This window comes from Strix uralensis, chromosome 16 (assembly GCF_047716275.1).
Source record: "Strix uralensis isolate ZFMK-TIS-50842 chromosome 16, bStrUra1, whole genome shotgun sequence".
In the NCBI taxonomy this organism is placed as follows: Eukaryota; Metazoa; Chordata; class Aves; order Strigiformes; family Strigidae; genus Strix; species Strix uralensis.
This window is the reverse complement of record NC_133987.1, coordinates 5,481,393-5,507,157: the sequence shown is the minus strand read 5'-3', so window position 1 is coordinate 5,507,157 and position 25,765 is coordinate 5,481,393. Positions and strand designations below refer to the sequence as shown.

The window sequence follows — 25,765 nt, the reverse complement described above, 5'->3', positions numbered from 1 at the left end:
CACTTTTAAGTTAATGATGTTCTGAAATTAATGGTGCACTAGACTAATTCTGTCATCTCATTTTGATGGACTCTCGTGCTCTTGCAAGTTAAGTTTGCCAACTGGCTTCTTTGTTTTGAGGAAGTGGATCCCCAGGTGCCAGGTACTGTACATACATATACATTGAAAAGATGGGGTTTTTTTTTGTCCTGAAGTGTTTACAGCTTTAATTTGGTTGGTATATTGTGGTTCACCAAACAAGCTTTCAGGCACGTAAACCAGTAACTTTAGGAGCGTCGTGTGCAAGACAGCAGTGGATGAGGTTTTCCACTTCTCGGAGCTGGGGAGGTGTCAGCCAGCATCTCCTATCTGGTTGTCACATTGTGCTGGAAGTGGCTACGGCCCCACACCGGGCAGAGAAGAGGCACAAGCCTTGGCAGCAGGGAAGAAAGCGGCCTGTTGTGGTGAAAAGCTGAAGGAGCTGAGTTTGATTAGTTGAGAGAAGGGAAAACTGCGAAAGGAGACAAAAGATCTTCGAGTGCGTGAAAGCAGCAGAGGATGGAAATTAGCTGTTCTGTGTTCGCTGTCTCGGCGGGGATAGGACAAGAAGCTGTTGCTTTACATGGTGGAAAGGAATGTAGAGGTTACACATAAGGAAAAGCCTTCAAGAGTACGTATGGAGGAACACTGAGCTGAATACCTGGAGAGGGAGGTGGAGTCTCCATTGCTGCTTAGACAGGTGCCTGTCAGAGGTGATTCTCACATTCAGCCCTGTCTTGGGACAGGTGGATTTTCCACATTTTTCTACACTTCCATGGCGTAGCCCTTTTTTTCTCCCCTGATGCAATGCCTGGATTTCTGGCAGGCAGCTTGTCCAGCTTTCCCTGTTACTGAATTTTTTGGAAGGAAGCTCTCCACTCTGCCAGTGGTGTGTCCATTTGGTTGCCCGCTGCAGCCTGAGGCTGCTCCTATCTCCTGCGGAGATGGTTCCCTACTTCCTCCTCTCCCTGGCTGGGTACTGCAGGGAAGACTGGGGTGGTTAATATGTCACACTTCCTTTCTTCACAGGGAAGGGATACCTCGCAGTGTAGCTTTTACCTGGTTTCCATTGTGGAGGGGTGTTGCTGTGGAAACCTTGTTACAGCAGATTTTGGAGCCACATCCTGATGGAGAAGAGAAAATGTTTTTACTACCCAAATATCTTTTCCCCCATCCCAATTTATACAGCCCAGAGAATGAGAGAGATTCATAATGGAGATGAAAGTTGACATCTGGGTTCACTTTCTGTAGAGGATGTTCTCCGTGGAGAACAGCGAGAGAGGCTGTTAACACCAGCTGCAGATTAGGGATGCAGCAGAGAATTATCCTGCCTGTGGAAATCAGTTTAGTTGGAAGAACCTTGTGGTGTTGGGCACTGCCAGGGTGCGAACGGTGGATAGGACTGTTTTTTTCTTTTTTTTTTTTTTTTTTTTTGGATTATACATACAGATGTATTTTCCTAGTAAGCATCAATAGATGTAAAGATCAGAGTTCCTGTCTCTGTTCTAATATTATTTCTTAACAGACTTTATTTAGAATTTTGTCATGTTTTACAGACTTGTAAGTGGAGTGCCTGTCCCAGACAACTCTTGCATTAAATAATTTGTGTAGCTATGAGGTAGGTGAGTGGAGAAGGAATGTAAATTTGTTGGGCAAGTCTGGCCGATCTGCTTTTCCTCCTTCTTGAGCAAATAGAAACCATCATCCCACGTGCTTTGTGCGCAGGAAAAAAAAAAAAAAAGGTGTTATATAGAAAATGTGATGTTTTCTGCTGGGTTGGTTTGGGAGCTCCCTGTTCACTTGCGCAGCGGTGCCCGTGTGTGGTTTGGAGACATGGGAGGCTCTTGCGGAGCCACGTCTTCAGACCCAGCTTGACTCTGTGCTGCCTCCACCACGGGCACTGATGACGGAGAGTATTTTCATCAGGAGTGATGTAGTTTAATGTAGTTTAAGCTGTGTTTTGCTATCAGTTTTTGTTTTCCAGGAATACACTTGACTAAAATTAATCAGCATGACAATGTGGTGAAAACAATTTAACCCAAATATTTGATGATGTTTATGATTCCCAGCTGATACTTACAGTCTTTCTAAGCGTGACATGAAGTTTGCCTCTAATGACAAGTCATGGCTAATTACATTGTTTCTCCAACCAGAAAACAGAAATGACATCACGTTTTAATTTGATTTAGAAAATCCAAATGGAATATACTTTGAATTTGCAAAATTTCTGGTTTTGACAATGTACAGATCAAAAGTTACTCTGTTGAAATTTGTCAAAAAACCCCAAACCCGCAAAATCAAATCCATGTTTTTACTTGTCATTATCTGTCGGTAATGTTGCAAATGCCAAGGCAGGCAGTAGGAAAAAAAAAAATCAATTTTTTTAATAAACACTTCTGTTTACTCCATATAAGCAAGGAAGAGGAACTTGAAAAGGAAAAATGGTAATTAGGTTCCAAACTACAACCTGAAGTCTGCAGGAATTGGGTACCTGCCTGTTTGTACCTATTAAAAAAAAAAAAAAATCCCTGCAAGAAGCCCTGCTGCTTTTATGTATTTGGAGTGGGCCATTTGGTTTGGTTTCCTTGGCATTTGTATCGCAGGCTTCTTCAGAGAAATAAATTCACAAGTGTTTGCCTGTCATCACATGACAAGTAATGGAGCCTAGATTGATGTAATCAGCAACAGACACACGTCAGAAAACTTAATGTGGTTCAGAAGAATACAATATTTTATTAATTCCTCATTTTGTGTGTGTCTCTGTGTGTGTGTGTTTTAAATGAGCCTCAGGGGGTTCTTAACTTCTGCCAAGAAATAAGAATAATTCGTACAAGTTTATGTTTAACTGCACCACAACAGCGAAGTTAGGTTGCTCTTAATGACAGATATCTTTATAAAGAGCCACTTTTATTAAGAAAGTTAAAACTTGTTGTGCATTTTAAAGTTATTGCTCTCTCTACATCAGTAGCCCGGTATGAAATTGTTGTTAAAAATGTAGTAAAATATTTAGACTGATGGATTGTAGAACTATTCAAACTACACATGTATGAATATAAAATTTGCACACCTAGTCAGGACATTTTCAGTAAGAGCAAATCTTTCTGAAAATTTTTAAAAGCCTGGAGTATTTTTGTTTGTTTGTTTTGGAGTTCTGTTGTTTTTTTTTTTGGTGTTAGTGTAATGCAATATGCTGCAGATACAAATAATAAAGCCCTGGTGTGGGATTGAAGCCTTAATGGGAGTAAACACAAGCTGTCTGTGAAAGAACAGCATCTTAAAACTTGTTAACCTTTGGGTTTAACTTTTAATCAGAACTTGTAATCTTACAGAAAATCATTATCTTGTAGCTGAGGCTAAAGGTAATTTCAGTGAGAAGACCAGTTAAAAAAGCAAGTTAAATGATGCACCAGATTGGCAAAAATTCACATGAAAATGATACAGTAAGTGTGTATGGCTTTTCCTGAGGCACCGAGGATTGGTGAGCACCCAGTACACTAGCAGATGGCATGGGGCTGGACTTCCCTGCGTTCCAAAGGGGAAAAAACCCAGCGAATAGTTCACCAGTGAGAAGTAACTTCTTGCTTTTCAGCAGCGTGGGCTTCATCAGCACAGAAGTATGCATCAAGCTTCGTGTTTTTAACAACTTCAGTTGTTGTCTTTTGCCTGGGAGGTGCTTAGCACGCTTTGGAAACCATAAATGAATAATTTTGCAGCAGAATCTGGTTAAGCTGCACTATCAACTAGATTGCTCGCTCAGAAGAGTTTCTTAAGTCGGAGCAAGGTGAGGAGCAGCCCTTTGTGAAGCCCAGTATCTGTTGTGATTTGGGACGGTGCTGCTTCTTCCGGGTACGCTGCTTTAGCATCTTTATGGAAAAAAGGGTGGCCGATTGCTCAGAGTGCTAAATAGCAGCTTGATTTGCCCAGAAATAAGGGAATTGCTCTTCTCGCATTTCCAGGTAGCAGCAGTTTACAATTTAGTGCCTTTGAGTTGCACGTTACATGGTTCAGGCATATTTCCATACTCCTTGACAGATGCGTTTTGAAACTCAAAATGTGTGAAATTTGAAATAAAACTAATATGAGACATAGGTTCCTACATTGATCAACCAAGATTTTAATTTTTTTGCTTTTTCTTCATTTTGTTTTGCAGGTATTCGTTTGGTAAGTGAATAAAAATGAGAAAAAATCTGCAGTAATAATGTATTGATGCATTTGTGGGTATGTAGCTTTTACATTACTCTAGCTTGCCTGTTCTGTCTTTCTCTGTTAAATGTTTAAGTTTTGATTGTTTCTATTCTCTGCCTGTCACTGAATTTCTTTCTGCCCATATGGCCCTAAGGAATGGAAAACTGGTGTAAACTCTGCAAATTGAGCTTGAAGGAGAGTTGGTGAAGGGTTGTGTAAGTACTAACAGCATCATTTGGAGGGTGACATTAAAGATGAATAGTTAAGCCTGAGGCAACCAAACGAAGCGTGGTCTGAAGGACACCCCTGGGAGGGAACTTGTTCCTCCCAAATTCCAGTTCCCTTTCCACTCATGATTTGTATGAATTTCAGGAACCTCTTACTCGTATCATCTGCTTTTCCACTGGTGTGGGGTGCAGATATTACTCCCTTAGAGGTCTGGAAAGTTGATGCATTTGTACAGGTTTGGGGTTTTTTCAGTGTTAAATATTCAAACCTACACCCAGAGTCTAAATGGAAAGTTAGAAATCCCGGTAGAAAATGTTCCTCTCTGTGGAAATATTAGGAAAACTGCTAGTGTACTTCTGATTTTCTGGGAAGTGCTGCCATGGCATAATGTCTTAAAGCAGCCTATTTGGTCGTATCTTCTCATCCCTTGAGCCAGGTGCTCATGCTGTTGGATGGGTGGGTGGACAAGGATGTTGGGTCACTGTGTGGATGAAAAGGGCATTGGTATTCCCAAGATACAACTAGCCAGTCACAAATACAAATTTGGTTATTCTAGTATAAGGCACAAGAATAGTTAAAGTCCATTTGTGTCTGTGTATTATGGAGGCTTGCAAAAGTAATGACCGAGGTTGCCTCCCCTTCTCCTTGTTGGAATCGCGTCCGTCTCCTTGTTTACTGATTGATTGTTTTAATCAGTTGTAAGTGGACGTACTGCTTTGGTGCACGTGGGGTCATCGAGATGGTGCTTCACCAAGTGGAGAGGCGGAGGAGTATGGAGAATTGTTTCTACTCCTGTGTGTTTGAGAGAATACTTCCAAATCAGATGTGGGTATTTTAACCAGCTGGACTTTACAATATGAATCCATGCTTTTGTAGGATTAGTGAGGACACCCATCTTAGTTTTAACTCAAGTTACTCATCTTCTGTATATGTTTTCCACTCTCACTGATGGTTGTAGAAAAACTGCTTTTTGCAAGTGGTGTTTTACCTTTCTTTGGCCTTTCTTTATGTCCCAACTGGATAGCCACCCTATGAGGATTACTGAAGTCCTTTGTACGCAGTAGGGTCTCTCCCTTCCTTGTTTTTGGCTTAAGGGCTACTTCTGAGTAAGATGAATGAGATGTAAATCTTGAGTTACTTTTGTTAGAATACAGGAAAACCACAATATTTTTGTTATAATATAGCTGAAACAACAACATTGTCATCCATTGCTGTAGAAGTACATTAAATATTGCTGAGCTCTGGAAGCCTTATTCTTTGGTAGCATCTACTTCAAAGCAAGATCTTAAAAAAAAAAAAAAAAATTCCTGGAGAGATCTTTGTAAATGCTGACTGTTTCCTATTCCCCTCCAGGAAGTGTGCTTTTTTTTGATACATCTTAAGATGGATTTTGGTAGCCTCTATTAAAACTGCAGGCTGTCCCTATGAATTTTAAAGAACTCCAGAGTCTGGAAATAACAACAAGCTGTTAGGCCAAATGGGATCAACTGGTATTGCCACAGGTTTTGCTCTTTGCTCTTACTCCTGTCAGGTAACAGTTATTAAAAACACTCTTCACTTTAGGGAATGAACTGCGAAACAGCCGTGCAAGAGTTTTCACAGTGCAAAGCATGGGCTGCATTGGACTATTTATCTTTGAAAGGTGAAGAGGTGCTCCGCAATGCAAATCCTGGAGCGGGCATCCGCCTGGGGGTTAGTGCTGTTTTGAAGTTAGCCGAGCTGTAATCACTTCTTGGCTTTATTTATTGTTATTCGGATATAAATTTGGCTTTAGATGTAGCGTGGCGTGTTTCAGTGAGCGCACGGAGGTTTTACATGGGGTCCCTCCCTGTGGATAGGTACAGCTCAGGCGTGCGAGACTCCCTGCCAGGAGACGGGAGCGCCCGACTCGATGGCTCGTTTTTCCTCCCTGCTCTTGGCTGTGCAACGCTCTGGTTGTTGAGTGTGGGTTTTGGTTCTTCCTAGCTGAGCTGAGGCTGCCGGGAGTCCCAGGGATGGGTGAATGGATGGATGGAGGTGCTGCCTGTCCTTGGAGGAGCACACCTGCAGGGCCAGCAGTCAGGCTGCTCCTAGATAGCTGAGCTTTTGTGGCAACTTCATTCTCAGCCTAAATCTCCTCCTTGAGCTGTGGTGTGCCAAGGGCTTTCCTCCATGGCCCTCTCTGTTCAAGCTCCTTTCTAGGTGCCTTGGTGACCTGTGTGTGCCACCATGAGCCAGCTGGCCTCATTCAGCACCCTTGGTCCTGGCTCAGCCCCAGAAACAGCAGGTCTCCCTCTCTCTGAAGCTTGCAGCTGTGGTGCTAGGACTAGAAAGAACCAGCAAGGTCAACTTGTTATTTCATCCTTCTTTGAAATTAAAGACATTTTTTCTCCTGGCTTAGAATGAGACCAAAGCTGCTTCAATAGATTTGTGGTGTTGACAGCTTTGCTGTTTCTGACCCTTTCTGAGCAAGGGTGCGCTCTCCTGGAGCAGTAGTTCCTGATGATGTTTCTGTCCCCCAAGGACATTTTTTTTTTTTCCAGTGGAAGCCTGATTTAATATAGTGATTTATTATCTCTGTTCTAACAGGCTTTGAAAAAGACGATGCTCTTTTACAAGCTTTCTTGTCCTCTCTTCTCTGTTCTGCCTTATTATTGTGTTAAGTAGCCCCAGATATTCAAAAGACAGTTTGATGGCCCTAAGTCTGTCCTGAGATACTTGTCAAATGAGATACCAGTGAGGAGCTAAGCAGAGCTGCAGAAAAGCTGCAAAGATCATGTGAGTTGTAATGGACAGCCACGTCTTTCTGTAGAGTAAAAATCCAGGTGTGGTGTGGGAAAATGATGTAACTGTCCAGGGAGATTCTGACTCCACATGTCACCTCCGTGGCCGTCAGATACCTCTCGGAGCAGCAATCTGGATTCCCAGCAAGGAACATGCAGAAAAGACAGAAATGTGTCTGTTTACCTCTTGGCTATCAATGGGATCATTAAACAGAAAGGATTGAGAAGCAGCTGATCTTATTTGACTCTTGATGCACAAAAGTGTCCTATTTGGAGCCAAAGCAAATGTTTCCTTGGGGATTGTTCCAGAGAACCTTGCTTCTGCACTCTTTGCAGGCCAACTCTATGGCTAGAATTAGAAGCATATTTTAAAAGTAAGAGCTTTTTTTTCCTCTTACAGTAAACTTGCTTGTTAATTTTGGTATGGAGAGAAGACAATCAACTGAAGATTGAGTTAGACTCCTAGGTTTTTTTCCATTATCTGTAAACATGGAATAAGCAAATAATTTCGGTCATACCCATGCCTGCCCCCAAATTTTATATTGCATCTGTTATCTCAGGATTTAAGATGAAGTGTGTTTTGATTAGAAGTAGAAGAAAAAGTTGAGAGCCGAGTGTACGTAATTCTCCATTACTTGTTAAATCCTCACTCTTTACTTCAATGCAAATTGTTCCAAGGAGGATTTTCTTTTAAAAGGTCTTCAGGGATCTTGAATTTTAGATGTGCATTGACATAAAATTAAATGTTAGAGTGCACAGCTGGGGTTCTGGCTTTTGCTGTACAAGATTGAGATGTTTCTCCCATGCTAGTGCATGTTTCCAAGGAAGAGGTGAAGTTTTCATATGAGTTGCACTATACTAGTGAGCACCACTGCGGCCACCGAAGAAAATGGGAGTCAGTTGAAATGACTGAGGTCAAACTTCCCTAGTGCAGGTCCAAAGCTTAGTTTAAAAGTGTGCTGAGATGGGGACGTGTCTGGGCTGAACTGTGCCCAGATTTAACCCGCTGATTCCTGCAGACCCATCTGCAGTGTCTGCGTGGTGGGTGTGAGGTTGCCCAAGTGCAAGAGAATTCACTGGCAGAGGTTTGCTTTTCCGCGTGGCAGCACAGAAGCATCATTCTAGCACCCGGTGGCACTTGTTACTCCGGTAGCTCGCTGTGCAGAAGGCGTGTGGGAGAGACATCGGCAGCAGGACGTGGAGGACGGGTTGCTCTGTGTTATTCCTGGAGAACTCTGTTCTGTTCACAGCAGGAGACCACGGAGCCGCGGCGCGAGCGTCCCAGCAAGCCCCTGGGAATCGCTGCGGGGTTGAACACCCAGATGGCCATAGACTGCTATTTATTCATCCTCCCCCCATGCCGAGATGGGAGGGACGGGTCTGCTTACCGACTGTTCCTGTTCCTGGCTAATATTGTGATCTGCTGTTCCTATTTCTCGTGTAAGAGTGGGAAACTTTTCTCTCTGTCTTATTAAATCTATTTTTCAAGCTGTCACTTAACCAGGTCTAGTGACAGAGTCGGATGTTTATGTGGCCCTGGACACTTGAACTCTGGTGTTTTCAATCACAACAGCACCTTTTGCCAGCCGTTGTGAATTAAATACTCCTTGTGACCTTTTACCCTCGCCGCTCTTAAATTCATGCTTTAAAAACAGCTTAATGAGGGGTTTACTGGCCCAATTGGAAGTTTTTATTAAAACCTATTAGTGTGCTAGAGTAGCCTGCCTGAAGGAAACGATTAGCCCAAAGCAACTAAACTTGGAGCTGGCCCCTAGCCACACCAGGTTTTCTCTAAACTGTTTCCAGACCCACGTTAACCCTAACACTGCAGCTTGCATGGTATTCATATCCTCTGCTTTAATTTATAGCTTGTCTGATTCTCTCCCCAGCCTTTCTCCATGTTCACGAAAGCATTTTGTTTTAATGTAATTAGACCTGCATTAAAGGGCAACATGCCTTCATTCAGGCCTGACTCATTTGAGAACCTCAATTAAGTGGAAGTGTTCCCCCAAAGTCCTCTGCTGATGCCGCCCAGGGATGGAACTGCCCTATGGACAAGGTGTGGAGTCCTCTTGGACAAAGCCAAGATGTTCCCGGGGTCCTGGCTCAGCTTCCCGTGAGGAGCATCCCAGCATCAAGTTGGTGATGCTGCTGCATTGGTGGAACACCCCGGGGTTTGAAGTGAAGCTGCGTTATCTGGAGGACACAGACCTCAGAATAACGTGCAGGAGCTGAAGGGTGGAAATCCCAGCTGGCTTCTGCCGCTAACTTCCAGTTGGATCTTAGCTTCTTTGCTCTAAATCTGTGTTTTATATTCAAAACTGGGCCAGTGATTCTTGCCCATCTTAAAAATAAACTTTGAAGTGCTACTGAAGCCCTGTAGCCAATATCATAGCATCATAGAATGGTTTGAGTTGGAAGGGACCTTGGAGACCATCCAGTCCCACCCCGCTGCCATGGGCAGGGACACCTTCCACTAGCCCAGGTTGCCCAAACCCCCATCCAGCCTGGCCTTGGACCCTTCCAGGAAGGGGGCAGCCTCAGCTTCTCTGGGCAACCTGTGCCAGGGCCTCACCACCCTCACAGTCTTTCTGTTATTTTTGTGTTCTTGTGCTATTGTCTCCCTGCAGCTGAGAAGAGCAGGCTGGAGCTCCTACTTGATAAGAAAATTGCTGTAGCAAGTCCCATGCTCCAAAAATGCTGAGCAGCTATCAACTTTGTACGTATTCCCTCTCCATCCATGCCCAGCTGCTTGTCCAGGCTTCCTGCAGTGTCTCCTTCTGAAACCACAAGGTCTTTGGAGAAGGGACTTCCAGTTCTTTTTTTTTTTTTTTAAATATATATATATATTTTTTTTTTTTTTTTGGTACTTGCCTGTTCGTAGATGTCAGCAACTACTGAACTGAAGGCATGAAATACTACAAAACTTGTAAGGTATTTAATGTTTTGCTGGTGGGGTTCTTTGTTGTCCGGCTGCTGAAACGACTGTCCACAGGTTAATGGTACATCCCCAAAGTAACAATACATCACCCAGGAGTCACTGCTGTATGTGTTGAATGCACGTGTCAGGCCTGATGTTTTTTGTTGCTAACCTCTGATGAGGGAAGGCAAGCTGAAGAGTGAGACATGAACTCCCACCTACAGGACCTTGTTTTAGCCTGGAAAGAAGCTTATAGACAGTAAATATAAAAATTAATAGGGAAAAAAAAACCCAGAGTTGCCAATGTACCAACTAGGCTGCTGTTTAAGTGACAGAAGTTTTACGTTCTGGGATACATTTTGAGCATCATAAAGCATAAACAAAGCACAAACCTAAAAGCAACTGGTCCCTCTCCACACCGTGTGTTTCCTTAGTGTCACCTGCTGTCTTTATTTTTACTGGAATATGGATGCACCAACCTTGGGAGGTACCTTTTAAAAAGAATGTTTAAGGAAAAATCTGCCATTAAAGTTATTACTGTAAAGTAGTGCCTTTGATTGCAGCAATTATGCAAATGACTTTAAGGGATAAAATACTTCTTAACAAGGACTCATGTAAATGGCGGTGCTGGAATGAGTGCATAACTTCTTCAAACAAGATCTTTCCATGCAAGTAATTTTCCTGCAGCCATTTGCCATGTTGCCTGGATGTCGACCTGTGTAACCGATGACCGGCCTGCGGATGTGATTTTATTTTCTCTTAATACAGGAATGTAAGTGGGTGGAATGGGAACGCTGGTCTTGCAGAAACTGGGAAACCCTTTCCCTAAGCAAATTGTTTCTCCACAGCTCTTGTGACTGACTTTTGTCCTAGCCTTAATAAAAAGGAAACAAACAAAAATGCTTTTTGCAGGCAGAGGTTTTCCTCTGAAAAAGCGAGTTGAACTGGGTGACTAGCAGGAGTGGAGCTCTCCTTGATTAAGGCTCTCACCTTAATGCATTGCCAAAGTTAAGTTAAATGAAATTTCCTCCAGTATTAAAGCAGAGAAGTTGCATCCTTGTCTCCCATAGTTTGAAAAACATTGACCACAGTTAGAAGGCAAGCATCTGTTATTGGCATGGCTGAGAGACCTATCTCCCGTTTCAGTCTGTGGTGCTTTAACTAAGCTTTTGGCTCCTGGTGGGGCGGAAGCGCAGTGCTGCACAGTGCGTGGCATCAGTTATGCGAAGGTTTACTGTTTCAGTTAAAATTATTCCCCAAAAGTGTCTATGGACAGTCAGTGCCTTGAGTTTGGACTATGTCAATGATGTTCCCCCCATATTATGGATTTGTTGTCATTAGCCCTCCTGCAGCTGGTGTATAATGGCATAAAAGCCAAAAGCCTTTGTAAAGCCACTGCAGTGAGCAGTCGTGGAGGTACAGCAGCACGGCAGGGTGCCCGCACGTGTCGGGAGCACTGTTTGTGCTCTGTGAGATGCCTGAATTGCTGCGTCCCTTTGAAACCTTGGCATTAAGGGTATGGTAGAAATGCAAAATGAGCGTGTGCGTGTTTTTGTTAGTGATGTGTCCAGTCTGCCCGAAAACCTGCATTGTGGGGAGAAGGCTGCAGGAGTTAAAGATGTAACAGCAAAATAAAAAATAAAAAAAAAAGAGGTCTTGAAGGTCTGGTGGCATAGATGTTGTCTATGGGTCTTGGGATGCAGCAGATTGCAGGGTATTTTGTTTAGTGTGTGCTTCAAAAACGGGCCCAGCCTGCCCGAGGATGCAGGAGCCTCTGTCCCTGCCAGCAGCGGCGACAGGCAGCCCCGTTGTTCGGCCGGTGCGGGCTCACAGGCGAGCGCCGCGTCTCTGGCGAGCGTTTGGATGCTGTCACGCGGATCGAGCTGCGAGGCCCAGTTTGGCTGGAGCAGGTGTAGTCATTTGCAATTATAATCATAGTTTCTGTTTTTGCAGATCTGTATGCAAATAGCAAGGGTATTGTATTTAAAGCTTCCTAACCTTTGTGTTTTCTCCTGAAATGCATTCTCCGCTTTTTAGGTGCTTTTCCTGCTTTATAAGGAAAGGATTTAATGTGCTTATTGCAATGGTCTGCTTAGATTTTTATCTTTTTAACAAGGTTCTAACAAGAGAAAATTTGTGTATGTGGGTATTTATTTTAAATCTGGGCATCTTTGTACTAGGAGAAGGACAACGCAGTTCGGTTAACTTCAGTTGCTGTAAGTATGTAAGGGTGCACCTATTCACAGATACACCTGAACAGTTTGGTCCTGGCACTGAGTTCACTTGTGTGCGATATAAAACCAGCACTTGTTCTCCTTATCTTGTGTTAGCGTCTCCGTTATCTGCTATCCTGAGCTTATGTTGGATTTGTGTTAAGCCTTTCCATTAAACTTCTAACTTCGTGTGGTGTTCCCAGTTGCGGCTTCCTGTGCAAAAGCTAAAACAAGACTAGGGTTAATAAAAGCGCCAGCTCACTTCAAAAAAAAAAAAAAAATTAAAAAAAATCTTTCTTGTAGCCTTTTCATAGGGAGGTGTATCTGAACAAAGGCACTGGCTCTGATCAGGCTCAGATTTTTGAGGAGGATTTGACTTATGTCCAAACATCCCAGCTTGGACTGATTGCTACTTGTTTGTGTAAAAAAAGAAGGCATTTCTTTTGACAAAGAAAAAAGCTAGTTCCAAGCTCGCTATAGGCAAGGGGAGTGCTGCCCACCACTGAAAGGCCTCCACCACTGTGGGCTGGGGTTTAGCACTGTCTCGTAACGTGCAGGGATGGTGCGCAGTGTGAGACAGGGCAACCTGAACACAATGTCCACTTGTTTGGGGGTTTTAAGGAGGTCAGATGTAATTACCCACTTGGAGTGTGGCCGGGAGAGGGTGATTAATTTCCCTGCTCCATCAGAAAAGCCTGTGGGAATTTTAATGACCCCAGCGATAAGATCCTCAGTTTGGGGCATCATTCAGAGAAGCAGAGCTCCACCTGCCCAGGCCTGCTGCAGCGCTGGGTGCACTCGGATTCGGGACCGATTTGGTGGTGAGATGGGACGGGGAGGTGCGTTGAGGGCAGGAGAGTGCATCTGCAGAGTTGTCATCCGTGTCCTACGGCCCAGATGAGTTTTTGAAAGGTAACCGGGCAGGTATGACCGCTCTGACCTTGCTCAGGTTGTGGATTAGCAAGAGGTTGCAGCGGTTGTATTGGATGTTGGGAGTTGTTGCTTCTCTCTCTTTTATTTGCTTCTATTTAATTGCACAAAAGCATGAATTTTCCCTCTGCCAAACTGGAGCAAAGCCTTTCAGCAAGGCTAACCTCGTACAATAGCCACAAAATTGTTCCTGTAAATACTGTACTATGGAATTATTTTTTTCCTTTTGCTCTATTTTTAAAAACAAAACTCAGGCAATTGTTTGAAATAGCATTTGTTACGTGTTCAGGCAATTGCAGAGGACATCAGCTTTATTTTACGTCCTCACCTCATTTATGGGTTAGTACTGGTTTTGCTGCTTCTTAGTAGTACCTCCTGTCTGGCCGTAGGGCTCACCTACATGTTGCACCGTGTTGGGAGGATCTTGAGGGTGCTGCTGCGAGCTGCCAAGCAGGAATAATGGCACTTTGTTGTGCCTGCAATATTTGCCAGTTGTCATAAATGCCAAGAGTCAGCACAGCCCAAGCATAATCCACCTACTTGGTTTTACCTTTTAGAAAGCAGTCAGTTCTAGTGAGTGTGTCTTGTAAGCCAGAAGGCCAACATAAAAACAGAATACACCTCAAAAGTGGGAGATAGACAGTAAAGTTTCTTCTGATTTTTAGTGAGAAAGACAAGTTGGGGAGAATCCAGTGAAAACAATGGATTAGCTCCATGACAGTGCTGGCTTCAACAGGCTGACACTTCTCAGCAAGGCGCTATTTAAATTCATTGTGATATCGCCAGGCTTTTGATGGAAGGAGGATGAGAGATGGGCAGAGTTGTCTTCAAGGCATGCTTCGATCAAAAGTTCAAGTCTGGCATGGGAGAATGAGTTTTATTTTTATTTTTCTATTTTTCTGAAGTTAAATAAACCTTGATGTGCAGAATAACCCCTGAATAATAATAATAAACTGAAGGACATCCAAGGAACTGCTGGCGTTTTTATTTTCCATTAACCACACTGTCATTTCTAACGTGGATCTGATTTATCTATGTCTGGTTAACCATTCAGATGCCCTTTTTCTGACCTGATATATATCACATAAAAGTTTTGTGGCAGTAATATATAGAGGAAGATTACAGCTCTGAATGTAAAGTTTTGGAGCACCATTCTTGAGCATAGTGGGTCTTGTTGGGTGTTCCTGAGGTATATGGTAGAATTACAAATTAAAGGATTGAGGTCTCGGGACTTGGCATCTCTTGGAGCTCTGAGGAAGGTTGGTGGGACTATGGGCCCTTTTTTAAGGAACCAAGTCTATTGGGATTCTTCATCCTTCTTTTATTCTGGATTTGATCTGGAGTTTGGAAGTTTGAGTGGAAGTCTGTAGATTTTGGATGCTTTCCATCAGGAATGTTTGATGAGCAGAAATGCACTGCAGTTTGAGTCAGGTTAAATGGTCTAGATCTTTTGTCTTTTTTAATCAGTCATAGGATTTAAAAAGCTCTTTGTCTGGAGAATCATCAGCAGATCTGCACTGTACCCTGAATATCTGTGCAGAATCCCAGTTGCTCACATGCAGATGTGGAGGGAGCAGTAACACCATTGCAATGGAGACAAGATTTTGGAAGGAGGAAGAACACTTTAATATTCCTGCCCATTTGTATCTGGTACTAATTTTTTTTGGCTGTGCATTAAAAAAAAGCAGTATTAATCCATTGACTTCACCAATAAAATAAAGGGCTGGTTTCAGGACATGTATCGCAGCATTCTCTCATCTGTTCTTACTGTCTCGTTTTTCTTGCTGGGAGGAGGAGTAGTGGTGTGGATTTTTTTTTTTCCCTTCTTTTAAGTTGTTGTCTTAAGGGTATTTATTTGACTGTTTGATGCTACTGAGGCTAGAGAGGTTAATCTATTTATGCTGGCAAAATCCCTTTTTGAAGCCTCTGTGTTTTCTCACAAGTCGTATTTTGAAGTTTATTGCATTTTCTGTGTTCACTCCATGTTAAACACTGGTAGAAGTACTGGCATTGGGTAATGGAGTGAGAGCCAGAGGTCAAGTTTGATCTTCCTCTAAGGCCAGACTCCTTGATCTCTCCGGAGCGGGGAACAAGCTGTCACTCTTCACTGTCTTTGCAGAAATTGATGTAAAAGTGAGTGACCACATGAATGGAGCCGTCTATGGATGTCTTCTTAAACTTCCTTTGTCCAAAAATGTCATTTCCTTGAAATAGAGATTATTTGGGGGAATGCACCAGTTTAAACAGATTTCTGGATCAGAAAAATGAAGTCAGCATTTTTGAAATTGTAGAACCTTTTTGTCTTGCCGTCTTTAAATTAGAAAAAAGTGTGTTGTAGTTCAGAGAGATTTAGTGTATAGAAATTTAAACATCAGTTGCACTTATTATAGCAAAAAGTGCTTGTGTTAGTGTGTTTGTGCATGTGAGCGAACGGGCTGATTTGTGTGAAGGAAATGAGTAATGACTTAGCGTCATTTAAAACCCGTATCTTTGTAAACTTAATGGGATTTGACAGTGTTCTTGAGCATCATCTGAACTTCAGATTCTGGGTAAAATCATTCCAAGAGCGAAAGTGCAAAATCTGAAATAGAAGAGAGGGCGTGCGGAGAAAAGTGTGCACTGAGCTGTTGAATTGTGTTGAGTTGGTGTCTCAAAGATTCCACATCAGGGAGCTTGGGCCTTGGAGCTGCCAATTTTCTTACTATCCCCAAAGCATCTTGTTTGACTCTAAGGAATTTACTGCAGCAACTGGGAGTTGAAATGTCTTGTGTGTTTTTATATGATTTGTGGCATCTTTGCACGGAATTCGAAGCTGATGCATCTGCTTCCTACTGAGCCCCGTGCACTTCAGTACGCTCCTGAGCAGGATGCCCTTATTTTCTTAAATACTATACTAGCACTTAAGTATTACAGTTTTACGTTATCACTTTTGATTTAAGGAGAATGCTACCTAGCCAAGTACTTCTGACCGCCTCTTCATTGCGTCCACCATGTTCTCTTAAACTCTTAAAAAATTTGATTCATTTATTTATTTTAAGTCTAGTGAAATAATTTTCTCATGGGTTTCTTTTCCGTTTCTAAACTGGGTAAAACCGCAGTGTTAAGCCATCCTCTTCCCAGTCGTATATAGGAAGTGAGCGTGAGCCAAGGTACATATTTTATGTTAGTCAGAAGAGATAAGTGTCAGGATTTCAAAGTAAATTCCACCCTGCAATTTCAAGTGCTGAAATCTCTGCTGTACCTTGGCTCTTGTGCCTTGATTCCAAACAGTTGGTGCTTTTATTGCAACTGTCTCGTATTTTTGTATTCTTTTGTATGGGGGGGTGTCTACACGCATGCCAAAATTATCTGTCCGAGTCATAATCCCTCCAGGAAAACCCTTGAGTGGCAGGAAACCTGCAGGTAGCGAAGCTGGAGAGGGTGCTGGCCCGCGAGCTGAGGGTGTGCCCGCCGGGAGGGGAAGAGGAAGGCGCACGATGCCGTGCTTTATCATCTCGGGAAGAGCAAAAGTGGCTCCTCTCGGTGCTCAGCAGAAGGCTTAGTGCCTAGAGGCAGTGCTCCGTCCCCAGGGGTACGTACCTGTTGCGGGGAGAGGGCGGGCTGTGTTATAGGTGGGGAGGGAGATGAGCCTGGGGCCGTGCTCCCACTTGCCTGGTGCGTATTAACCACATTTCCCTTGACATCAGATGGGGATAAAACTTTCCCCAAGGTGCTTCCAGACCTTTATGTAAAGCTGCTACATAAGAGTGAGAAGTTGCTGCTCGGTGAAGGCACAGTGCCTAAAATAACAGTGTTTTAGTAGTGGGATTTTGAGTTCTATCCTATGCTTTCAGGCTATTAGGTGATTAAACCTCCATTAAAAGTGGACTAAACAGCTCAGGGTTTTAGCGGAGCAGGTAGCTGAGGTGTGGAGGTTTATGAGGTTACTTCTTGATTTCCCATTTATTATGAACATTTACCAGGGAGCAGATAAGGGGTAATTTTCCATTTTGCTTCATGCTTGTCTGAGCCATGTTGGGCTGTGTCCAATTCAGCAACTAACCTCAAGCTCAGCTGGAAGATCTGCAGGATGGAGCCCTTTGCTCCTGTGAGTAGGAAGGACAGCAGGCTGGGGTTTGAGCTGTGCAGCCTGAGCCTCTCAGCAAGGATTGCTCAACCGCCCTGGAGCTGGCTTGGGGCTGGCCGCCTCGCTGCGTGGGCAGGCTGGGCTGCGACCCGCCTGCCGAAGCCTGTGCAGCTTCCAGGGATGGGTGGGAGACGGCAAAAGCAGGAATAGGTCCTGCAGCTCCAGGCTGGTCGGCTGTCAGCACCCAGCCACTGGCCTTCTGCAGATATGGACGTTTTTCCTCTGCAAAGGAGGGGTTGGGGCTGGCGTGGGGTGACTGCACTTGCACGCAGTGGAGATCTGCCTGGGAGCTGAGGGGAAAAGTCATCCTGCAGAGCTCCAAAAATAGGGTGGTACTTCTGTGTGGGAGGGGTGAAAGGAGAGAGCAAAGATGATCCCCCCCCAAAAAAGAGCGAGGGGCGAATAAACAAGCGATGCAATAAGGAGTGAGCAATCTGGGTGCAGGGTAGGGAGGAGATGTCAGGAAGGCTCCTCTGGGGGAAAGGAGCAATGGGAAAGGTGAAGGATGAGGGGTAGAAACCGATGGGGAAATCGTTCTTGTCCCTTGTTTCGGATTGCTGAGGTAATGTTGTTATTTTTGAATAGAGAGCTGGAGCGCATGGCAGAGCTCAGTTCCCCCGTGTGATGTCTCTGCTCGGCCTCACAGCTGCAGGAGGAAGGCTGTCAGCGACGGGAGCGACGGGCTGCTCTAGCTGCGGGACGGCCCTTTGCTATCGCCAGTTGTCACAAGGGCAAATGCTGCCCAGATTTATATATATATTTTTTTCTTTTAATGCAGTTTGGTAAACACAAGGGCCAGATTCTAGGCGTAAATCTGGAATAGCATCAGCGCAGTTGGATCTGCCCAGCTGGGCTGGATATCTCGCCTGGGGGAAGGCATTGCACAGAGCTGGTGTGCTGGGCTGCTCCGCTCTGCTTGGAGACACTGAAAAATTACCAGAGGGACAGGGAAGGGCAGCAAGGGGGAAGGAGATGCTGGGGAGGTGTTCAAGGGGTAACACAGAGATGTAGCTCTTCCCGTCTATCCTGCACTTTGCTAAGCTTTAAAATGCCACTTTTTGTCCTTTGTATTTAGCTGATAAATATGTTATGTTCTCACTTATATGGCTTACTTCTTAATATGACCTCCTCTGGCTTAGTCATCTTTTAAAAGAGATGCCCGATAGCTAATGGCCAGGGAGAAGAGGAGGAGGGTGCTTTAAAGCCAAAATTCAGTGCTTTAATGCAACGCTTTAAATCTGAGCTTCAGAAAATCCAGCTATCGGAATTGATTACATTGAAATGTGTGTGCCTTCATCCCAAGGCTTCAGCAGGAGGTTAACCCCGTGCCCTGGGCCCGTTGGGGAAATGCCCAGGTGATGCTGGCGCTGAGCAGCCCCAAATCCCAGCCACGGGGCCCTGATGTCACATGGCTCTGCCCAGGGTGGGTGCTGGCACAGAGCGGCATCACTCCGTGCCGATTTCCACACTCGTGCAGATCTGTGGGCACGGCACGGAGATCTTTGTCCTAAAAGGCTCCAGGATTTACAGCTGTGTTGGTTGTCAAGCCCCTGGGAAGGGAGTTGGATGGCTTTCAGTGCTCAGAGCTGTCTTGCCTGTGTCCTTGCTGCAGAGCATGTGAGGTTCAAGCTGAAGTGTCAGTTGGGCTTTAAAATTTACCCCCAGATACAGGAGTGAACCAGACCTCGGAGCAAAGATAAATCCACATGCTTGGGGGGTTTCTCGTGGGCTGCTGGGTCTTGCGATCAGTGCTGCAGCTCCTGTGTCGTGATACAGCACGGCTCATCGTATCAAATCCTTGCTCACATTTTGCAGTGCTGTGTCAGCCCTACAGTGTAGCTCAGACAGGGATTTTATTTATTTATTTATTTATTCTAAAAGAAAGTCACTTGATGCATGTATTTCAGTCTACAGGAATATGGAGAGCTCTGAGATCTGCGCAGTGAAAATGGTATATAGATAGTTAAGCAGCGGAATTTGGCCAAGACTTTCTGGCACACAGCTTGGATAGTTAGAATAATTTATTATAATATTTTCCCATCTGTTTGTTATTATTAAATATGAAGTACTGATGTTGCACAATTTTACCTTTTGGATTTATGTCCAGAAGAAATCGGTGTACATTTTTATTGAATACCTTTTAACTCTAACTTATGGTTACAAACAGCATTTTGAACTTCTTTACCCTTTGTGAGTTTAAAGTAAAATTAAATTTAAAAACTCCTGACACATGCCACTCTTTAAGGGTCAGCACTTTCTCTTTGGAAAATTATCCTGTACATGAATATCTTGTCTCAAGTGTTTTATTTCACTTCTAAATCTTGGGTTGCCAGCAGCTTCTTTTCCTGCTCGGGTTGTCCGTGAAGGAAGGCAGTCAGTTTTGCAGTTGTGTCACTGGCTGTGCACACACGGAAGGCAAAATACTCTGTACTTATACCAGCACCAGGTATAAAACTGCTGTGAACTAGAAGGTTTGTGTGATTGCCAGAAAATAACTCCTGCTCCTGAACTGCTGATACCGCTGCCTGGAACTGCTGCAGCCAGGGCCGGAGGGAGCTGCAGGTATCTGATTGGTTTTGTCATAAGTGCCCCTTCTCAGGGCCACCCTCTGTAATGGAAATAACTCTGTAGATCAACAAGCATCTCCAGAAATTCCAGGTAATTGCTAAAAACCCCCCTCCCTGCAGATGCGTCAGTTGGGAGAGGATCAGGGCTCTTCTTTTGAAACAAAGCACTTCTTCACTCCTTTCGGTCCAGAGGCTTGCTATGCTCGGTTCTCTGCATTTCCACATTTCTAGATACTTCAAAAAATGTTTTATCTTTGATATCTGTACTTATCCTCCCATGTAGTCATTTAGAATGGGACATTGTGTCATGCTAAAAAGCTGTTGATCTCTTTTAAGTGGCTTTCTAGACCAACTGAGCAGTACTACATTTATTAGAGGGAAAAGTAAATTTTTGTATGGAAGTTTGCTGCACATGGTAACATTTAAAAATTGGCTGTTTTATAAAGTAATTATTTTCACAAATAACGCAGATATTTTAGAATTGCTTTTCGTTCCCTTACCATGTTTCAAATGACTTTTAAATAGAACATATTTTTTTCCCTTCCATCCAGGGCTTTATTGGTGTGAGCATACCGCGGCCTCAGGTGTATGATAAATCACTGGAGTAAGCGGTGCTGGTGTTCAGGCAACCTTCACACGTGTTTCCAGTTACTGAATTTCAGCCCCCAGCTTTACTGACAAGTTTCCCATTAATGATTGAAAGTTTGCATCAAAGACTGGATGGTTATTTCTATCGATAAAAAGAACATATTCTTTGAGCGACTGTTTTGGAGGTGTTTTCATTCACTTGCAATTTCAGTATTAAAGCAGCTGCAGGATATTTTCCCTGGCTTTCCTGCAGTATTGATAACTATTTGTGTAGAAAATCCCGAAGTGGTACCTGCTATTTTGCATTTCCAGGTTGGCTTTCCGTTGCTGAATGCTTAACGAACTACACGCTCCCTTGCTGGATCACTCTTTGTTCTGGGGCACATGCGTTTTCAGCCTGAATTAATAACACTGTAGAGTGAGGACAGAAAAGCTAGTGATTAATTCATATGGTTCATTTTATGCACTGAAGTCATTTGGATTTCTTACAGCGGGGAGAGCCGAGCGGGTGTATGAGTCTTGTGGTATTGGGACATATGTGAATAGCTGTTTAATATCAGTTGTCACTATCCTGTGTGATTTTTTTTTTTTTTTAATGTGGTTGATTTCAGCGGTTTATATAAAAACATAAAAAGCTGCTTCTTCAAATTAGAAGCAAAAATTCTAATTATATGCTACAGAATATGCTCGCAAGTGAATTTGATGTCACACGCATGGGAAACCCACCACCCAGGTTGCCGGCAGCAGAACCGTGGCTGGCTGCTTCGTGGCGCTGGGGCGGCGAGGGGCAAAGGAAAATCTTGCTCTGCGCCGTGTTATGTTATCATTAAACCACTGAATCCTTCCAACTGGCAGCTTCTCAGCAGAACTTGGGGAATGGTAATATTTGTGGGAAAATATGCTGCTTTTCTTCTCCCTTCCTTTCTTTACCAGGAAGGGGCTTCATGGCATTTGCAACTGGGCTGGAGAAGGGGGATCGTTCTGGAGTTGGCTGTAGGTGTTTGCTGGGACACCCAACCCTGTGTCTTTCTTCCGAAAGCCGTGATGCAGATCTGTCAGAGGGGCAAGGGAGCTATTTTGTTGGGGTGACCTGAATCGGGACTCTGACCGGAGGTTGCACGAGCATCAGGCCATCTTTGCTGGGGAAGTGGCTCTGCAGACCCTTTGCTCAGCACTGCTGGGTTTTCACACCTCACTGGTGGGCTGTGCAAACCCCGCCAGCCCGCAACTGGTGGCCAGGCCGTAGTTATCCAGGCTTCCCTTCGTGACAAAGCTTGAGTGAGCAGCTTTCATGCTGCTGCATCCTTAGGAACCGATACTGAATATCTGTGGTCACAAACAGAGCAAAATTCCTGCTCTAAACTTCTCCAAAAGTTAATTTGCAATTGGTTTTGATTTTGTAGCAGAAGTGATAATTAATAAATAGTTATTAAGAGCTCTAGGAAGTAGGGAAAGGGCTAGGGATTTTAAAAATGCATTCCTGGAAGAAACAGCCTTGCCAGCTAAACTGTTGGACAATTTAAAACGAAAGATTCCATCCTCTGAGCGTGGTGGTGGGGTTTCTTGTTTGTTTGTTTTTGTTGTTGTGGTTTTTTGTTTTTTCTAATGACCTCCTGGCTAGAGGAGAGGAAAGACTGGACTGGATTTAGGGTTGTCTTTATTGCTGTGTTTTGTTACTGACTATGGGACATAGATGTGAAGAAATAGAATTGCAAGGCTTAAAATATTAGCTGTGGCTTCATCATGTTGCTGTGTCACGAGCTTCAGGATTCCTTCATAGCTCACTCCGGCCCTATAGATGCAGTAACAGTTGTCCAGACCCTGTAGCTGGAGGGAGTGCAATACCCTGGGACAGAAATAATTAGTGTGCTTAATTCCCTGTCAAGGGAAATTTGTTTGATGTATGGGGCAGAAAACAAGAAACGAAGAGCCCCGCAGTTCTAAACCTGCCGGTGCCACCACCGGTGCCTCGGGAGTGGGTCGGGAGCAGGTCTGTGTCGCTGTGGTACCTGAGTTAGAGTGCAAAGCCACCACCTAGCCTGGAGGACACGGGAGAGCTGGTAAACTGAGGCCCGAAGCAGGTTGTGGAAGACAGGAAGCTTCCCACAGAGCGTGCGGCACGTGTTTAGTCTTGCATAGTCATTTCTGCAGAGTGCAATTATGTAGTTACTTTGCCTTGGGTAAATATAGATTTCAGCTAGCACGAGTTTGAAGTGGATGTTGTAATTTTGGGAACATATATCTGTTTTAATTTCCTCTCCAAGATTTTCTTGATCGCTCCCTTGATACTTCTCCCATCAAATTACTCTCTTGACAGTTGAATGTGACAGCTCAGGTCTCTCAAGAACATTTGCCTCTGTCCCAGATGAATTTGGGCTTGGAAACTGCGTCGGAGGGGACAGGTGAGGACGGGTGGGCAGAACAGCCGTTTCTGTATGCAAAGTGCAAGCAAAAGGGGAAAATGAAGCGTTTGCCCAGGACTGTCTTTAGGCACCAAACTTACCAGTTTTAGGGCTGGGGTGCGTGGCCGCTCTCCTGCCCGCGGGGCACAGCCCGAGCTCTGGCGCTCGTGGGGTGCTGGATGCTCAGCCCTCCCACCCCAGGACGTGGGCTCGGGAGGGAGCTGAGCACGGGGCTGTCGCCCAAACTCCTGGATAACTCCGTCGGGGGAAGGATTTGTCCCAGGGTTGGGTGACCAGTGCCACCGTCGGAGCAGCGCCGTGTGGGGTCTGTGTGCCCGGGGCTGAGCCATCCTACCTTGGGTGGTGTCCCTGGGCTAACAATGGGCCGAGTTACCAGGGGAAAACTCCTCATTTAGGTGAATTACCAAAAACTGTTGAACGGCAGTTCTTAAACCTTCACAATCAGATGGTGTCTCCGAGCCCTTTGGCTCACCTTTCCTGAGTATCTCTAAAGAAACACTCCTATTGACCCAGGCAGGCAGTTACTATTTTTTTAATCATTGTACTCTGCTTTACTAGCACGTTTTACAAATTGTTTCTTACCTGTATAATTCTGTTTAGCTGGATTTAGCAAAACAGTGTGAAAAAAAGGAAACACAAGGCATATAGTATTGTGTCTGCAATGATTCAGGAGGAGTTAAGGGCCAGTGCTGCAATACTGTTCAACCTACTGTGGTCATTACGAACCCTAATAGCTGCCAACCATGTGTTGCTCATGTTTATTCGTGAGCAACGAGTCTGTGTTCAGACTCAGGGCCCCACCTTTGCTGAAGATCTAAATAATAGTTTTGTGGGGGTTTTTAAGAGTATAAAAATAATATCTAAGTTGCCATTTTTGCCAGGTTTGATGTTGAATGCTGCCTTCTTGGAAGCCAAGTGTGGCTCTTCGAGGAGTTTCCTTTCAGGAAAATATTTTTGGAGGAATATTTTTGTTTTTACATTTTGTTAGCACATAATGATATTGACTGTTCAATAGTAGGCAACAACTCTGCAAAACAGCCAGAAAACAAAGAAACATGTATATTCTTTTCCAAGTGTTGGGGAAGATGAGGCAAAGTAGAAGTAATTTATCCCAGCTGGCATTCTCAACCATAGAATGAATGCGTAATATTTTCCAAAAAATAGGGTGGCTCATAACTTCCAGGAATCAAGAACCTTGATTTTCTTCAGGTAATATTAACACTAATCAGTCTCATAGAAGATGTGCAGTTAATGTCAGTTAACTGTGGCTGTGTTAACAGCATACTGGGTCTAGTAGTTCTTAATTTTATTTAATGAAGTCCTTGGATATGTGCAGAACTTCCACTGATGGATATCAGAGCTAAGGTACAGGTCCTCCTAATGAGGAGGTGTATGTGCAAACACATATAAAGTGGTCTGTTTTCCTCTAGTTTCAATGTTTTCAAGAAAATAAAAAGGGTACTGAGGAATTCATGCTCATGCAGAAAAAACTCAACATTGGAAGTCTCCTTGATACACCTGTAGTAATAAATTTTGGTTTTGTTTTGGAAGTTTTTCTCCTCTACTTCCCTTATCTTTTTTCTTTGTCGCTGCATCTTTGTGCTGGAGCCCATCCTGCTGCCCGTGGTCCCTGTCCCACCATCCCTTCTGCAGAATCAGCGGCCAGGGGAGCAGAGGGCTGGTGGCCGGTGGCCACCACAGCCCCGCACTGGGCACAGCCTCCCTGCGTGCTGCCCGCAGAGTCCCATTGCACTCGCTGGGCTTTTGGCAAGATCTTTTCAAGGTGCATCAAGGTTAAGATCTGTTTTCAGGCACAGGAAATAAAAGGACCTAGAAATGGAAATTTATCGTGCCCTTCAGGCGATTGGGAGTTAAATATTTGGAATATATTAATACTAACTACTCTGTGTTGCTAGGTTCTAATTTCCGCCGAAGGGAAGCACGTTCATATTTATTTTAAACCAATAAAGCAAACCCAGGTCATTGCTGTGGATGCTTTGCTCGGGCAGGAGGGTGACACCTGTGGGGGTTCAAGCAGTGGGAGCCACCCGGGTGCCCCGTTGCCACTGTTATCAGCACTAGCACCCACCTGGACAAAACTGGGGGGGCTCTGGGGTTGAACAGCAGGTCTTGGGGTCACATCCACGGGCCCATGCTCGGGGCGGTGGCAGGCACCCCGTGCCCACCGGGGCTGAGCATCCCTAACCCCACCGGACAGCTGGGGGGGCACCAGAGCCCTTCGCTGTGTCCCACCCTTGTCCCACGGCTGTCCCCGACCCGAAAACACACGATTCGGCCGTGTCTCCTCTCCGGACTCGCAACCCGGCTGCTGTTACTGAGGCTTCCTTATTTTTACAAAGCGGATTTCAGAGTTTCTTTTAAAACCATCATAAACAGTTAAAACAACTAAACCACAGCTGTCAAAATAAATAACCCTGCTTTGTGTTGCTTTATCTTTTTGTTTTCTTACCACTCTGAAACTTGCTTATTCCTAAAAATGGAATCCACAGTAATTCTCACAGCTGCTCGTTCGGATTAATAAGGGTGTCTGTCTCCAGCTCCTGCCAGTGTCTGAGGTTTTCAAGTTTAACAAGTAATATATCTATACATGTGGCAAAGAAACACAGTGAATAGCATATTAATAAGAGCAACACTTACTGAATGCCACATCTGGCTGTTCCTCAACGTAAACCTGATTTATATTTACCTTTTTTTATCAGCAAATCTAAATTTATATTTGAGATGCATATTAGAGTTGGGTATTTACTCCGGTTATTTTGTAGGTCGTAAGCTGAGCTTCTGTGT

The 25,765-nt window shown here is 44.3% G+C and overlaps 1 protein-coding gene across 3 annotated transcripts in view; it reads left to right on the top strand.

The window, feature by feature from the left end:
• The window catches only part of LMF1 (lipase maturation factor 1), a 203,101-nt gene that overhangs the window by 21,110 nt on the left and 156,226 nt on the right, over positions 1-25,765 (top strand). Inside the window, exon 3 of one of the 3 annotated variants that reach the window (XM_074886014.1) lies at positions 4,169-4,179. The exons of the other annotated variants lie outside the window; for them this stretch is intronic. Within the exon in view, the coding sequence (XP_074742115.1) occupies positions 4,169-4,179 (11 nt within the window). The remainder of the gene's footprint in view (positions 1-4,168; positions 4,180-25,765) is intronic. 3 annotated transcript variants of the gene reach the window in all.